The 17,490-nt window shown below is 38.5% G+C and overlaps 1 protein-coding gene across 1 annotated transcript in view; it reads right to left on the bottom strand.

The window, feature by feature from the left end:
- Positions 1-5,883: 5,883 nt before the first annotated feature.
- LOC124117149 (monoacylglycerol lipase ABHD2-like) overlaps positions 5,884-17,490 on the bottom strand; it is a 34,159-nt gene continuing 22,552 nt past the window's right edge. Inside the window, exons 7-8 of the mRNA XM_046478894.2 lie at positions 17,164-17,248; positions 5,884-6,736 (exon numbers count right to left, since the gene is read on the bottom strand). Of these exons, the coding sequence (XP_046334850.1) occupies positions 6,579-6,736; positions 17,164-17,248 (243 nt within the window). The 3' untranslated portion in view covers positions 5,884-6,578. The remainder of the gene's footprint in view (positions 6,737-17,163; positions 17,249-17,490) is intronic.

Raw genomic sequence — 17,490 nt, 5'->3', positions numbered from 1 at the left:
GGCGTGTCAGTGTTGATATGTGTGGTCATATCGGTGTGTTCATGTGTGGGCGTGTCAGTGTATTCATGTGTGGGTGTCAGTGTGAGTCAATCTATTTTCAGTCTCAAATTGTGTGTTCATGTGTGTGTGTGTCAGTGTGTTCATGTATGTGTGTGGTATGTGTGTTCATATGTGGGCGTGTCAGTGTGTTCATATGTGGGCGTGTCAGTCTGTTCATGCGTGGGCATGTCAGTGTGTTCATGTATGTGTGTGGTATGTGTGTTCATATGTGGGCGTGTCAGTGCGTTCATGCGTGGGCGTGTCAGTGGGTGTCAATCCATGTTCATTCTCAAATAGTGTCTTCATTGCACTAATAAAATCAATAAATCACAGAAAAGCTGCAAAAACATATTAAACTTGTAATAATTAATATGATGGCACCAACATAAAAGAAAAAGATTATACAAAATTGTAAATCAAACCTAACAATGACAAGATATATGCAAGGGGATAGTACGTCCCAGTGTTAATGTGTACCAGACTGTGGTCAGTATGACGCCCTCTGGCCGGTGGACCACCGGTCTGGTTATAGTGGCTCCGGAGTAATCACAGGTCTCAGGCACGAAACATATAATATTCACAATTATTTTTAGCGACAGAATAATCAGTCGCTGCTTCTGGACAATAAGATTGTTTTTCTCTGAAAAGAGGATGCAGACTGAGAGGAATTCTCCGACACATTTGTTTCAGAACATACAGCATTTCCAGCCAATCCTTTTTGTTAAAAACCCTGAGGCAAAAATATTATTTCCAAGTATTTCCTGGAACAATTTTATTTTTATAAAATGCCCGAGTTTTTCTGATAGAGTGAGTGAGTGAGTGCGTATGGTTTTACGCCGCTTTTAGCAATATTCCAGCAATATCACGGCAGGGGACACCAGAAATGGGCTTCACACATTGTACCCATGTCGGGAATCGAACCCAGGTCTTCGGCGTGACAAGCTAACGCTTTAACCACTAGGCTACCCGACTGCCCTTTTTTCATAGAGAATTGATTATTATGAACAGAGTTGTCATCCATAGTATGCAGGGTACAATACAGGATAATTTCATTTCTTGAGAAGGCGAAATGACATGTAGGAAATTGAGAACAGAGTAAAATACTTTTCCCTTTCCTTCCTAACAGATCCTAACCTGTAGTCTGGAAGGGCGGTCGGGTAGCCTAGTGGTTAAGGCGCTCGCTCGACATGCCGAAGACCCAGGTTCGATTCCCGACATGGGTACAATGTGTGAAGCCCATTTCTGGTGTCCCCCGCCGTGATATTGCTGGAATATTGCTAAAAGTGGCGTAAAACCATACTCACTCACTTACTGTAGTCTGGAAGGTAATTTTAGGTACCGACGTTTACTTCAATATCTGAAAAACTATCGGACCTACTCCAGTCAAAGTTGGTATGAGATTATTAAACAGTCAAACATAACTGGATATTACATTTAAAGACAATCAGTGCATGAATAAAATATCTCTCTATTTAGCTATCACTATATTTCATCAACAACCAGACCTGTTCGTCACGGGTGGAACGAGCATTCATTGTAACAGCCATCTGCATAATGCTACCCCTGCATCACAAGGCCATATGACACAGTTGAACCTGTTTATTAATCTCAAACCAACATTGACTGGAGTAGGTCCAATAGTTTTTCAGATATTGTAGTAAACGTCGGTACCTTAAATTCCATTCCAGACTATCGTCGAGATGACCGCAATGAGATAAATTTGGAGAATGTCCTTTTTTTAAGTATTCCCCATTTTTATTTTGTTGTGAAGGAAGAGAAAAAAGAAACATATGTTATGTCAATCTTACAAAGGAAGTAAATGTTTTGATGACATAGTTATCATTTTTTGATGTCTTAAACAATGAATGACTTCATATTTTATTGTTCTCAATAATATAGCAGCACAACAATGGATGACATTGTCATGCACTGTTTGACATCACAATCCACTGTATGACATCACCATCCACTGTATGACATCACCATCCACTGTATGACATCACCATCCACTGTATGACATCATCATGCACTGTATGACATCACCATCCACTGTATGACATCACCATCCATTGTATGACATCATCATGCACTGTATGACATCACCATCCACTGTATGACATCACCATCCATTGTATGACATCACCATCCATTGTATGACATCACCATTCACTGTATGACATTGTCATGCACTGTATGACATCATCCAATCACTGTATGACATCATCACCCACTCACTGTTTGACATCACCAACCAATATATAGAGAATCTCACCCGAGTGTCTTTTGATATCAAATATATCAACACGAGTTGATAAAAGTGGAAAAATTCCGAGGCTTGCCGAGGATTTTTGCCACTTTTATCAACGAGTGTTGATATATTTGATATCAAAAGACACGAGGGTGAGATTTTATTTATCATCCAACATCATTCTTTCAACTTTTTCAATTTGTAGACAGTAATTAGCAGTGACTTCAGTGTAAAAAGTACTGCTAACAGCTTCAGTAGCAGAGCCATTAGTGATGTCATTTGATTGTGATGTCATGGTAACCAGTGACGTCACAATTGTCTGCAAAGCATTGTGATGTAATTTCATTGCAGCGATATCTACAGTGTAGATATCGCTTGATCTAATCCAAGCCATATCTCCTGTGGGAGCAAGTTTTGGATGATATATATATATATATATATGGATATATATACTACTCAAAAAAGGTTAAAGAACACCCACTGTGTCTTGCAGTACCCACAACCATGACAGATTAAGTTTAAACTTAAGACAGAAATCGGGCTTTCCTTAACATCTTTTAAGCAGAATAAATTTGTTAAAAAAGTGAATAAACAAGATTGCCAACTTACTGTTGGTGACACCCGCTATCACAAATTACCAACAAGGTATATAGAAAGGTCTCTGATGGAGAGTATACTTGTCCGTGCCAGATTTGTTGTCATCCAACAACACAAAATACAGCATAACAACATAATAATTAAACTCAGGCATGAAATATGACTTAGAAATAAAAAATAAAAACAGTTCAACAAGATTGGTCCGACAAGTAGAGTGGAAATATTCAGCACAACTCTAATCAATATATAAACATGCAGAATACAGAACAAAGATCACAGGAAGTACACGCATGCATCACTGTTTACAAAACAACTCAATAAAGTGATTGCCAACATATGAAAATGTACTTCTTGTTCTATAACATTGACGCGAAAATAAACACCATTTCATACACTCTTGATTTTCACTGATGCACGCATACTTCTTTCGCGTCCGCACATATTTAAAATGTTTTTTTTTGTCAGTATGCACATCTTTCATTGACCATCACAACCTCACTTAGACACACAAATCCTTCTTCAAAATACATAGAGGCTTCTTTCGAACACATTTTTTAATAATAAACCATTAAACTTGTCATTGATCGGGATCAATTGAAAGCTGGAGCAATTGTGACACCCCAACACAATACTGATGTAAAATCATAAACTTGTAGTCACATTCAACACACATTCATATTCAACACACATTCGTAATTAACACATATTCATAATCAACAAACCTTCACATTCAACACACTTTGACATTCAACACACAACACACTTTCACACACAACAAACATTCAACACACATTCATAATCAACACACATTCACATTCAACACACAACACACTTTCACATACAACACATTCACATTCAACACACCTTCACATACAACACACCTTCACATACAACACACATTCAACACACTTTGACATAAAACACATATTCACATTTAACATTCATCACACATTCGACACACCTTCGCATTCAACACATTCACATTCAACACATATCCCCATTGAACATTCAGCACACATTCACATTCAACACCAATTCACATTTAACATTCATCACTCATTTTAATTCAACACTCTTCACATTTAATACACATTCACATTCAAGACCTACTCATATTCAACTCATCAAGCAAGCAAACAACATATTGTTCATATCATATACCGTATTCGACGTAATAAGCGCCCAGGGCGTTCTCAAAATTAGAAATAGGGGGCTCTTATTAGAAAGTTATTTTGGTGGAAAAAAACAGAGTTGAAAGATAAATTTCGTGGTTTATGCTGACAGTCTGAAATGTTTATGTACGATAGATATATTTTTCCAGAATTAAATGCCCATAATTAAGGGTGCATATAACACACAAGTGCGTATTATACGCAAATAAATAAGTCTTGTGTACATTGATCAATCGGAAGGGGTGCTAATTGGGATTGTTCACTAGCCAATATCTTAGCAAATGTCGCCGTAGGTGCTTATTAGAGCGGGGCGCTTATTACGTCGAATACGGTATATATTACCTGGTACATATATATCAATCAAACACCCACGAAACATCACCTTTCAACTGGGCGATATTGTGAGTAAATGGTGTTTTATGCAACATTCAACCAATGCTATGGCAGGAACAGCAAAAACTGCCCCTTCGTATCCGATACCCTGTTCTTCAATAAATGCTGACTAATGCTGACTAAGTCATATAATACATGTTCACCATGGCAAGAAGCCGTCCCCACCAGCCCTGTCCAACCATTGATAATACTTGGCTGTGACCATTTGTTATTCAGGGTGGGTTGAGTGCCTGGGATTTTACCCCCCAAAAATATATTGTCCCTGAAAATTCTAGTAAAAAATAATTATGCTTCAGACAGCTGCATAAAAAAGAAATTGCACACATTCACATTCACATTCAACACACATTCACATACAACACACTTTCACATACAACACATATTCACATTCAACAAACATTCACATTCAACACACATTCACATTCAACACACATTCATAATCAACACAATTTCACATACAAGACATATTCACTTTCAACACACATTCACATTCACACACATTCACATTCAACACACCTGCACATACAACACATATTCACATTCAACATTGCTTGCCACAAAAATTACATTGTTGTAGCTGTTTTTCTTTAAATAAAATGCAAGCTCATAGTTTTAAATACTAAAAAAAGCTTGTTCTGAAGCGGTAGCTGAAAGAAAAAAATATCTAATCTCGATATCAAATCCTGGGCCCCACCAAGAATATCAATGTCCCTTGAACTCACTCAGTTTGGTCAATAACTATGGCTGTATCAGATCGTGGTGTCAAGATTACACCAATAATTACTCACGTATCTTGACCCAAATGAATGATTTATGGGATTCTGACTGTCATGTGATCACTGATGAGGTCATGGGGACTAGTGTTGCTTGAGTTATCTCCCTTTAAGTTATGCACTACCAAGCTCCTTCCCAGCGCGTGACACCTTCGTTACACTCTCGGTAACATCGCTGCCGTTAGTATTGCCACAGCAATTACAAGAATGATGAAATTTGCCCTAATCCCAAATGTTATTACAGTCATATTTTTGTTTATGTCTTTGAGAATGCCATCATAGTGAATTGTTTGATAGGCATTACTTAGAATCGGTATACCAGTTTCTTATACCTAAACGTCACCTTTGTTATCCATAAATTTTGTCTACTTTGCCATCATAGTGTTGTTTAAAAATGTTTACTCTGACAAGATTTTCCAGATTTTTCCTTTTTGTTTGTTCACTAACCATGTAACATAACGGTCAGTCAGTTGCGAGTTCAACTCCATGCATGGTTGTGGCCACCTATCGGCAGCGATAGTATAGAGAGGTCCAAGAACTGACTATCGCTGTGAGTGAGTGAGTTGGGTTTAACGCCGCTTTTAACAGTATTCCAGTTATATCACGGCGTGTCAGCTTAATGTGGGAGGAAAGCCTGAAGTGATGCAGGTCTCAGACATTTACCACTTTGGTGAAACCAACTAGCATGGGTATGGTGCTGACAAACCTAGAAACATAATCGGGATTCGAACCCACAATCATAGGTTTCTGGCGTGACCAAGGGACTCAACTCTGCGCCTTAGATGACTGGGCCACCCGTGCACCCTCACTGGTAGTAGTTGTTGGAGTAGTTGTAGCGGTTATTGTGGTAGTTGTAGCAGTTGTTGCAGTAGTTGTAGCAGTTGTTGCAGTAGTTAAAGCAGTTGTTGGAGTAGTCGTAGCAGTTGTTGCAGTAGTTGTAGCAGTTGTTGGAGTAGTCGTAGCAGTTGTTGCAGTAGTTGTAGCAGTTGTTGGAGTAGTCATAGCAGTTGTTGCAGTAGTTGTAGCAGTTGTTGCAGTAGTTGTAGCAGTTGTTGGAGTAGTCGTAGCAGTTGTTGCAGTAGTCGTAGTAGTTGTAGCAGTTGTTGCAGTAGTTGTAGCAGTTGTTGCAGTAGTCATAGCAGTTGTTGCAGTAGTTGTAGCAGTTGTTGGAGTAGTTGTCGCAGTTGTTGGAGTAGTCGTAGCAGTTGTTGGAGTAGTCGTAGCAGATGTTGGAGTAGTCGTAGCAGTTGTTGCAGTAGTTGGAGAAGCTGGTCTTTTTGTCATGTCTTCAGCTCTGCTACTGAGGTATGGTGGAAACGCATTGATTGTTGAAGCTGTTGGTACAGTTGACACACACTATTGCTGTTTCTCTTCCATTGTCACCACAGCATTGGCAAACTCCAGCACCGCACGGTCTATCCATGTTATTGGGCTTGGAGTAAAATACCCACCTTCAAAATATCCAAGATGGCCGCCATGGCGTGTCACAACATAGAGGCAGTTGTCCCGGGATTCTGGGAAACAAGATTGAGTATTAGTGAGAGTTGTTTTACGCCGCTTTTAGCAATATTCCATCAATATAAAGCAGGGTTAGAAACTAACAGTTTTCGGCCACTAGTCCTTATAATGATAACATAAAGCAAAACCCTTAAAAAGGGCAAATTTCTACTAGTACTTATGATACCTTTACCATTGGGCAGTTTGGCAAGGACTATAGGACTAGTGCCAATTTCTAACGCTGATGGCGTGTCACAACATAGAGGCAGTTGTCCCGGGATTCTGGGAAACAAGATTGAGTATTAGTCAGTGTTGTTTTACGCCGCTTTTAGCAATATTACATCACTGTAAAGCCAGGCAACACCAAAAATGGGCTTTATACATTGTACCGATTGTACTGCTTTTAGCAATATCCCAGCAATATCACGGCGGGGGACACCTGAAATGGGCTTCACACATTGTACCCATGTTGGGAATCAAACCTGCCTCTTCGGCGTGACGAGCGAACGCTTTAACCACTAGGCTACCTGACTGCCCAGGAAACAAGAGGATGAGTGAGTGAGTGAGTTGGGTTTAACAGCCCATTATACAGTAGTTCAGTTGTAGGATGCAATCACAACTGTTCATAAGAGAGAAAGCTTCAGAAAGTGACTCATGACACTTTTATATATTTTATAATGTACTCCCTATGTTTAAATTATTTCTTTTCCAGCTGCTTTTCAGAAGGGGTGGTGGGCATGTGAAATGAAAAAGATAAAAAGTGGCCTAGGTAAAATGAGCATCAAAATCATTTAATATGATGTTGCAAAATTTAAATATTGTGTATTTTAAATTATGTATTTTTAACTTGGGTAAATAAAATAGTTAAGTACGGTAGCAGCTTCTTAAACTAACCTGAGCAATCTCATCTGACCCTGAGGTAAAGAACAGGGTGTAGTTATGAAATGTCTCTCGTGGTCCAGCCACAGCTTGACCAGTGATTGCCTATTCCATTGTTTCTATAAATTAATTTAGATTTCTTTCGTTATTATGTCGGTGGTAGCCTTATTTCCACTTTTGTTTTCAACTCAAGGCTGATTCTCCACTGTTTAAATATAAGTAGTTGTACATGCTTCCCATATCTGGTTTAACGCCAATTCACAGGCTCTGTGATGTCACGACAATTTAAATGTACAGGTGAGGTGAAATTGGGTTTAACGTCGCGTCCAAGATTATTGCACTTATATAGCGACGTGCATGCACGTGTATGTGTGTGTGTGGCTGCTTGTACTAGTCCGGACTGATGCCGATTTATAGTGCTAGCTCACTGAGATACCATGCCGCAGTTTAACATGAATACCCCACTCAGACACAGTATACTGACTCCGAGCCGACCAGTCCTTGTTTTAGCCCCTTAATGCCGAGCGCCAGACAGGGTAACAACAAGTACAATCTTTTAACGTCTTTTTGTATGACGCGGCCCGGGATCGAACCCTGGACCTTCCGCTCTCCAGGCGGACGCTCTACCACAAGACCACGGAGGCGGTCTAAATGTACAGTAAACTACGCTTATAACGAACTAAAAGGGACCACTAATTTTAATTTGTAGTCCGTAGTTTGTTATAAGCATATATACAGCATACATACAACAAATTTCCAGGACTAAAAAATAAGTTTGTTATATCGGTCAGTTCGTTATAATCGTGTTCGTTATAAACATAGTTTACTGCACATTTGTCACATGTCAGCCATGTATGATGGCCGACAATGATCAACACCTTTCTGATGTTGACGTTTCACAATACAGGTGAGCCATCCCTTTATATATTCAGTCTACATCTGTTGCTAGTGGATCAATTATATCTAATATATTACATAATAACCAATCAAGTAATGTAAGTTAGTAAAGAATCGATCGTGTATAACGTAAACATCACGCTTATCGCCATTACTAACTTTAACACTGCACTAGCATCGCACTAAGACTGTGTCAAAGGGACAATACTATACGTACCGTATTCGACGTAATAAGCGCCCCACTCTAATAAGCGCCCACGGCGATATTTGCTAATATATTGGCAAGTATCCCAATTAGCATCCCTTCTGATTGATCAATGTACACAAGACTTATTTATTCGTGTATAATACACACTCGTGTGTTATATGAACCCTTAATTATGGGCAATGAAATTCTGGAACAACATATCTGTCGTATATAAACAGTTCAGACAGTCAGCATAAACCACAAAATTTATCTTTCAACTCTGTTTTTTCCACCAAAATAATATTCTAATAAGAGCCCCCTATTTCTAATTTTGAGAGCGCCCTGGGTGCTTATTACGTCGAATACGGTATATGTTTAATATTTTAATACCATATTATACCCAAAACACTATTTTATAGATCACTGTCCTCATGCCAGTGTGACGTCAGTATATTCTCAGTATTAATGCACTATCATGCATAGTGTTTATATATATTTTGCCTTTTTGACTTCTTTTATTATTATATGATATAATATGGATATTCAATTGTCACCTGTCAGTCTGGTAGGATGGCCGACAGTAATCAACACCTTTCTGATGTTGACATTTCACGTTACAAGTGAATAAATATGTTTTTAATGAAACTCTGTGTTCAAATGCTTGTCTAGAACAACTTGGAGCCTGACCTGCGACATTTCTATTTATAATAATAATAATAATAATTTATCATCCAAAACTGGCCCCCACAGGAGATATCCTTGGGTGAGATCAAGCGATATCTACATTGTAGATATCGCTGCAATGAAATGCATCACAATGCTTTGCAGACCATTGTGACATCACAATCAAATGACATCACTAATGCCTCTGTTAGCTGTACTTTTTACACTTAAGACACTGCTAATTACTATCTACAAACTGAAAAAGTTGGAAGAATGATGTTGGATGATAAATAAAATCTCACCCTTGTGTCTTTTGATATCAAATATATCAAAACACGTTGATAAAAGTGGAAAAACTCCCCAGCAACTCTATTTATCATAAGGAGGTTAGGATCTGATATTTCAGTCTCGATTAATAAACTATTATCATTTTAACTGCATATCTGATACATAGGATACTTTGCAGTCTCACCCACTTAATGCAATGTTGTAAATATATTACTTATTTAGCAATGTCATGATACATTAGTGTGCAATGTGATTAGCAATGATTTCAGCAAAAATAAAATGTAATTTACGTGTTGAGCTACCACATTTAAGAGGTACTTTCAGTAATTTATATAGTTTAAAGCTATTAGAAATACATTTACATGCATCTCTATCAATAATTACAGCTATAAATGTCAGTAATATATTATAAGGGTAATGCTATTTTTCAGGGCATTATCATTTGCAGAAGCCTGAGGTCTTCTATTAACTGCCCGACGAAGGAGGGCAGTTGAAAAGACCGATGGCTTCTGCAAATGATAATGCCCTGAAAAGTAGCGTCACCGTTATAATAGCTAAAATAGATAGAATTTGTTATCAAATAAAAATAAATAACAATATCGGTTTTGAAACATTTAGTGCAATCGAATTTCACTGACCAACTTTTACAGATATGGAAATAGAACATACCAGATGACGTCACTATTGAACGTGCATCGCCCATCCCTAAAACCTATGACGTCACCTAACAACGAGCATGATCATGGCCCGTCGTCAAGCAATATGAGGGCATTATCAAGTTACAGTGGCCCGCTCATTTCTGATAAGATGCGGGCGGTTTAATGATAAGTCTATCCATTTTAGCTATAATGTACAATAGTATTTCAGCAGCATAGTAAGCTATATTATTGCGGAAGTAAATCTATAATGGATCGTAATGGCACACGCTTACTAAACTATAATTTAGAGTCATACTATACACTGAGCCTTGTATGAGTTAGTTGATTATTATGTACATAGTTCCATGAAATATTAGGTTTACATTACAGTGTGTGTGAGAGAGACAAAGAAAAAGCCTATGTCTGTATGTATGTGCGTGCGTGCGTGGGTGCGTGAATGCGTGAATGCGTGCGTGGATGCATGCGTGCGTGCGTCAGTGTGCATGTGCAGGTTAACATTTTACTGAGTTGTGTCATTTTATTACTGGTGAGTGAGTGAGTTGTGTTTAACTCCGCTCTTAACAGTATTCCAGTTATATCGCGGCGTGTCAGCTTAATGTGGGAGGAAAGCCCGAAAGTGATGCATGTCTCAGACGTTTACCACTTCGGTGAAACCCAAGAGCAGGGGTATGGTGCTGACAAATCTAGAAACATAATTGGGGCGAACCAGGATTCGAACCCACAATCATAGGTTTCTGGCGTGCCGAAGGACGACTGGGCCACCCATTTTATTACTTAACATAAGAGGCACATTTAGAGCATACCGTGTGTATTTTATCGTAAACTAAGCCGGAAATAGCAATCAGCTGTACACACGTTTTCTCCCAATCTACCAGTGATTCAGTTAAAAAGTACCTAATGATACAACTTCAAAGAATTTTGATGCAAAGGTGTTACTTTAGTTGCAGCTTTTACTTTATATATCTAAAATGATAAGATCCATAAGCGTAGCACTTTGGTATCGGTGATTCCTATTTCAGGATATTTTTACGTATGGAACAATTTGACTTCTCGTGCTACATGTATTTCAATTGCAAAAACACCAATATGTTGACATATAATAGCCAAATGGCCACAAATATCAGAGCTCTAGATAAGCTTTTGGTTATTTGGGTATATTACCCAGAGGTTTCATTTTGATTGGGTATCCACAATTTTTAGAGGGTATTCAAATATTTTTTACCACCCGTTTCTTGACATTCGGGTATTTTAACTTAAAACCTGTTTCGTAACAATGCCCTTAAATCATTGTGATTAGAACTATATCCGTCTGCGTCTGCTTACGGCTCCCTCTCCGGGTAGCAATTTTTGTTCGCAAAACTTGGCATAGTAAGAAAGGCACTTTTTTTTAATCACCAATCAGCGTCTGTTTAAGATACAACATGTACATTGACTAGGCACGATGGTCTTTTCAAATGGCATCTATCAGTATGGTTGTAGCAGAAGCCTTTCTAAATGTAACTGTCGGTAAGTGAATTTGGCGATCAGCTGATACACAATCATGTTAGCCAACAGCTGTAATATATGCATTCATTTTATTTCAATAGCATAATTATAGCTTTTGCTGCATATTTGATACGCTAGGATTTTATTTGTCAGCATATTTCAGATTATTTAATGCATATTTTATGCAAATACGCAGCTTATCTCGAGCTCAGAATATGACTTTTTGAGCTAGCATTAATATCATGCAGTACATAGCAAGACTATGCTTGTTATTCTCTCTCCACCCACTGAAGGGTCGTCGTCAGCACAGGTACTACAGATACATGTATGTACCCCAGGTACATTTTGGTATACAGAATGTACCATAGCCATAATCAGAATAAATAACGGTAACCTCTGAAATCAATCTCTTGGAGAAAAAAACAGTTGTAAAATTATCCTAATAAAATATAATAAAAGGAGCCCAGTGAATCTGTTCATATTTGCCTGATATAACTGCAGTAATCTAGACTTGCCAAATATTATAGACTTGGATGGGTTGTTTTGGATATATTTGTGTCATGAAATAAATGTGCTCCTGCCTTTCAACTGTAAAAGCTCATCAGCAAACATAAACACCAAGACTGTCGACTTAGAATTTCATGATGTAGTATTGGTTGATGGTTTGATAGAAAACTATCATTTGCTATCTTCACAAGTTTAACATCAACTGTTGATCTAACTTCTATGAAATCAAAAACAGGAATGTTTTTCCTCAATTTTCAGGTAACAAAACATGAAAGAGCAACATGCAATGAATGGAAAAGTGCTTGCCTATGTGACACTTAGGTGAATTTTCTCTCCACTGGAAGTGAGTGAGTGAGTGAGTGAGTGAGTGAGTGAGTGAGTGAGTGAGTGAGTGAGTGAGTGAGTGAGAGTGAGTGAGTGAGTGAGTGAGTGAGTGAGTGAGTGAGTGAGTGAGTGAGTTGGGTTTAACGCCGCTTTTAACAGTATTCCAGTTATATCATGGCGTGTCAGCTTAATGTGGGAGGAAAGCCCGAAGTGATGCAGGTCTCAGACGTTTACCACTTCGGTGAAACCCACGAGCACGGGTATGGTGCTGACAAACCTAGAAACATAATCGGGGCGAACCGGGATTCGAACCCACAATCATAGGTTTCTGGCGTGCCCAAGGGACGCAACTCTGCACAGCGAATCGCGGCGCCTGAGACGACTGGGCCACCCATGCCCCCTCCACTGGAAGTAGTGGCAAGTGTTCTTTTCTAGCTTGTGTATAGTGTCCGAAGAAGATGCTAATGTGATGCACTTCCTGATCCTCACTGTTTCCTAGACTTGCTGCACAATATTGATAATGATATGTTGGTATGTTTGTTTGTTTGTTGTTTAACGCCACACTCAGCAATATTCCAGCTATATGACGTCAGTCTGTAAATATCGAGTCTGGACCAGACAATCCAGTGATTGACATCATGAGCATCGATCCACGCAATTGGAACATGCATAAACCAAGTCAGCGAGCCAGACAACCTGATCCCTTTAGTCGCCTTTTACGACAAGTATACTCGCCTGTTACTGCAAGCATGGGTTGCTGAAGACCTATTCTACCCCGGATCTTCATAGGTTCTTCATTAAAGGGGGGGCACGGGTGGCCCAGTCGTCTAAGGCGCCGCGATTTGCTGTGCAGAGTTGCGTCCCTTGGGCACGCCAGAAACCTATGATTGTGGGTTCGAATCCCGGTTCGCCCAAATTATGTTTCTAGGTTTGTCAGCACCATACCCGTGCTCATGGGTTTCACCGAAGTGGTAAACGTCAGAGACCTGCATCACTTCGATCTTTCCTCCCACATTAAGCTGACACGCCGCGATATAACTGGAATAATGTTAAAAGCGGCGTTAAACCCAACTCACTCACTCACTCACTCTTCATTAAAGGTATAGTGTAGATGACTACTTCAGTTTAGGATGAATAATATAATTTTAATTATGATTTTACTGTCATTATTATACCTTCAGATTATCACAAATAATTCTTATTGATAATTATTTCATATTAAACATAGAGAGAGGTACTTAGCTTATGGAAATAATTTCTAACATTGTAATTGTTAATACAATTCATAATTCTGTAGGATATTACAACATGCACTAATTTAAATTTAGTTTGAGTTATTAAATTTCTGTTATTAATCTGCATTATTTTGAAATGGTTACAAAGTGATAATAAAATGTATGGTCCCTATGCTTAAAAGTATGCTTTCAATTGGTTTTTTTCAATTCATCTTAGAATTGTGTGTCATTTTCTGGCTCAGCTGGAGCCATCTGGTAACAATTAATCAGCAGCTGTCAGTCACCCACTGGCCTGTTCCGAACAGTTGAATGCCCTCATGCTGAGTTCAAAGAAAACCAGCCTCTTCACTTTTGATTTTTTTATTTATCCTGTTCACCGTAGTATTCTACAGTGCCACAACTCCACTTCAGCTGTTGTGATTTGAAACCTACTTTTACATTGTAGAGCTCCAATGAATTTTTCCATCTCTCAGTAACTGGTTCATTAAAGGAGAAATACAGTGTGTCTGTGTTAAATTCTGAGTGTTAATGTGTTTAGAATCAATCTCATTAAAATCAGATCTGTGTTCTCGCTTCCGCTAAACAAAGATCTGAGGACATCCCATTACAGGTCACGTCAGGCCGACCTTGCGCGAACTTTGACCAACCAAAGGAATGACCAATCAGGAGGCAGCTTTCTCATGCTTTACGGCACGAATTTCAAATTGGTGACTACACTTCGAAACATATTTTGACAAATTCTCAATTACAAATTTGAAACCTGAACAAAAAAAATTCTGGAATGGCTAATAGATGGTCTAGATTGTAAGGATTCAGTCTTTTAGCCCGTAACTATCGTTTGGAATACACCATGTTAAAGTTTTCGAGATTGCATGACTAGAAATCACATTCTGACTGTCACTTTCATAATCTGGTAAGCGACGCACTGATTGGTCGGATGAAAGGTCGTTCTGACGTGACCCCTAATGGGATGTCTTCAGATCTTTGTTTAGCGGTAGCGAGAACTAAGGTCTGATTTTAATGAGATTGGTTTAAAATGTACAAGATATGTTTAAATCTCAACATGTTTAGGAATGTGTTTAAATCCTAAACAGAATATACATGTGGTAGGGCTGGGACGGGTAACTCGAGTACTCGGGTACTCGGGTCGGGTGGGTCCTGAGTAGGACCCGGGTACCCACATGACTACCCAGACCCGTGGTTAGTCACATGACATACTGTTTAATGACATTAACAATATAACGCAATGGTTACACTACAAGTATAGCTAATTAAGGATAAAGCGTCTATCAACTGCAGAGTATACATGATCAGATTGTTTTATACATGTATCTAAATAGTTTTTGCCAGGGCTGCGGTAAAAAATTCCCATTCGGACATTTTGTACCCAACTCTCCAGACCTATAGTGGGTATCCAGATAGGGCCGGGTAATGGGGTGTTTGGTACCTGGGTAGTAAATTTGGACTCGTTTTATGCCGCTTTTAGCAATATTCCAGCATGGGACACAAGAAATGGGCTTCACACATTATACCCATGTTGGGAATCGAACCTGGGGTCTTCGGCGAAGGCGAATGGTTTAACAACTAGGCTACCCGACCATCAGTGTTCTATATAAACACATAATTCCCATAATGTAAACATGTTTAGAATCGAATGTATGTATGACATATGGCATATCATTATGTTTTATCCTAAGGCTAAAAAAAAGAATAGGCTTGGTTCTCAGGCACCGCAGGCATCATCATAAAGTTCGCAGCGTTTCATTTTCATTTCTTTATTTATTTATTTTTATAAAAAATCCTTATATATTCCAAGTCAAATGTTAGTCAAATACTGTTTTCCAGTATTTTACTCATCAAGGACTACATTTATGTAGGGAGGCCCTTTCCCACAATTGTTTATTTTGTTACACATCTGTTTCTTTGGTTACATACTAGTTTGAAAAAAACACACCAAAAAAACACCACCTGCCTGCCTGCACTATTGCCTGAGAACCAATTATTTTAATTTTTTTAGCCTAATAATTTAAATATGTTTGAAAAAAGTGCATATATCTTTAGGCCTTATCAAATATGGATAAGACGTACAAGAAAACAGTGTTATCACTATCCCCCACCATGGGGAACATTAGAATTTTGCTTGTTCACATAGTTGGGAATATAAACTATAAAAAATAGAGTCCTACAAAGCCAAGAAGAGAGGTACTACAGTCGCTTTATGTCATTTAAGGATTAAATATAACATTAATACACACAAAAGCAGAGCTCCAGATAAGCTGCGTATCTGCGTGAAATACGCATCAGAAATGCGGAAATACGCAGTAAAATATAATCCAAGCGTATCAAATACGCAGCGAACATTACAGATACGCTACAAAAATAAAACTTGTGCGTATCATCAAAATATTGTGAAGTAACCCTGCGTATTCGATTAGCAAATGAGCAACTTATTTTGAAATTATAAGTTGGCATTCCGTCAACCTTGCCAAACTCCACGATGACAGTCAGATCATGATCATTTGCCATCACACTTTCTTGTGGAAGTATCGTGGTATTTTTGAGTCCTATAAAGCTCTCGAACCCACACGACACCAGTTTGCAGGGACTAGATGAATAGTGTTTTTAAATATTTAACTTAAATACCCACGTGTCAAAACTAGTGGGTAACAGAAATTTGAATACGCAGATAGAATTACTGATACCCAATGATTTTAAAATGCATGGGTAAAATACCCACAACACCAAAAGCTTATCTGGAGCTCTGCAAAAGGCCCCTTCTCTGGAAAAAATAACCCAGTCTTGATAAGTATCTCTTTAAAGCTAACTTCAGTAGTTTCTCACACCGGCACTTTGTTAAATAACATGGATCAAGGGGCATAACTGTGTATGCTCAAAATCTAAAAACATGTAGCAAGGGAAGTAACTCTGGAAAAAATAATTTATGGCAGCAATTCAAACTCAGTCTTGATAAGTATCTCTTATAAGCTAACTTCAGTAGTTTCTCACACCGGCACTTTGTAAAATAGCATAAATCAAGGGGCATAACTGTGTATGCTCAAAATCTAAAAACATGTAGCAAGGGAAGTAACTCTGGAAAAAATAATTTATGGCACCAATTCAAACTCAGAGTTGATAAGTATCTCATAGATAAGCTTGCAAAGTTTCATTGATGTCACTTCAGTAGTATCTGAGAAACCTTGTCCCCTTGCATACACTGTGCAAGTAAAATAACATGGATCAAGGGCCGTAAATGTGCAAACAAAAATATTTACGGCACAATTTTCTGAAGTGTTGGCCAATAACCCAGCAAGATCTGTTACCTGCAAACTCCCGGGGGATCGTGTGAAGGCAGGGGGGCACCAAGGGGTCGTCAAGTGCATTCAGAATAAACATCGGTATCGTCACCTGAAATACAAATACAGCCATCAGGTTCGGTAGCTCACCGTAGTTGTTTGTTTAGCTAGCATCCCAACTGATGTCAATCTTTGGTGCAACCTCAATACTGAAGGGTCTCATTTTTTATCACCTTGATCTATTTGGACTTATTTGTGTGATTGTGTGCAAAGTAAAGAGTTTATTTTATTTTATTTCTAATAAGAAACCCACCACTTTGTTTTTTTTAAATTAATTATTGTGCAAGTTTGGGG

Source organism: Haliotis rufescens, unplaced genomic scaffold (assembly GCF_023055435.1).
Source record: "Haliotis rufescens isolate VD_foot unplaced genomic scaffold, xgHalRufe1.0.p SCAF_14, whole genome shotgun sequence".
NCBI classification, from domain to species: Eukaryota; Metazoa; Mollusca; class Gastropoda; order Lepetellida; family Haliotidae; genus Haliotis; species Haliotis rufescens.
Note: the sequence above shows the minus strand (reverse complement) of the source record. Positions and strands in the feature narration are given on the sequence as shown.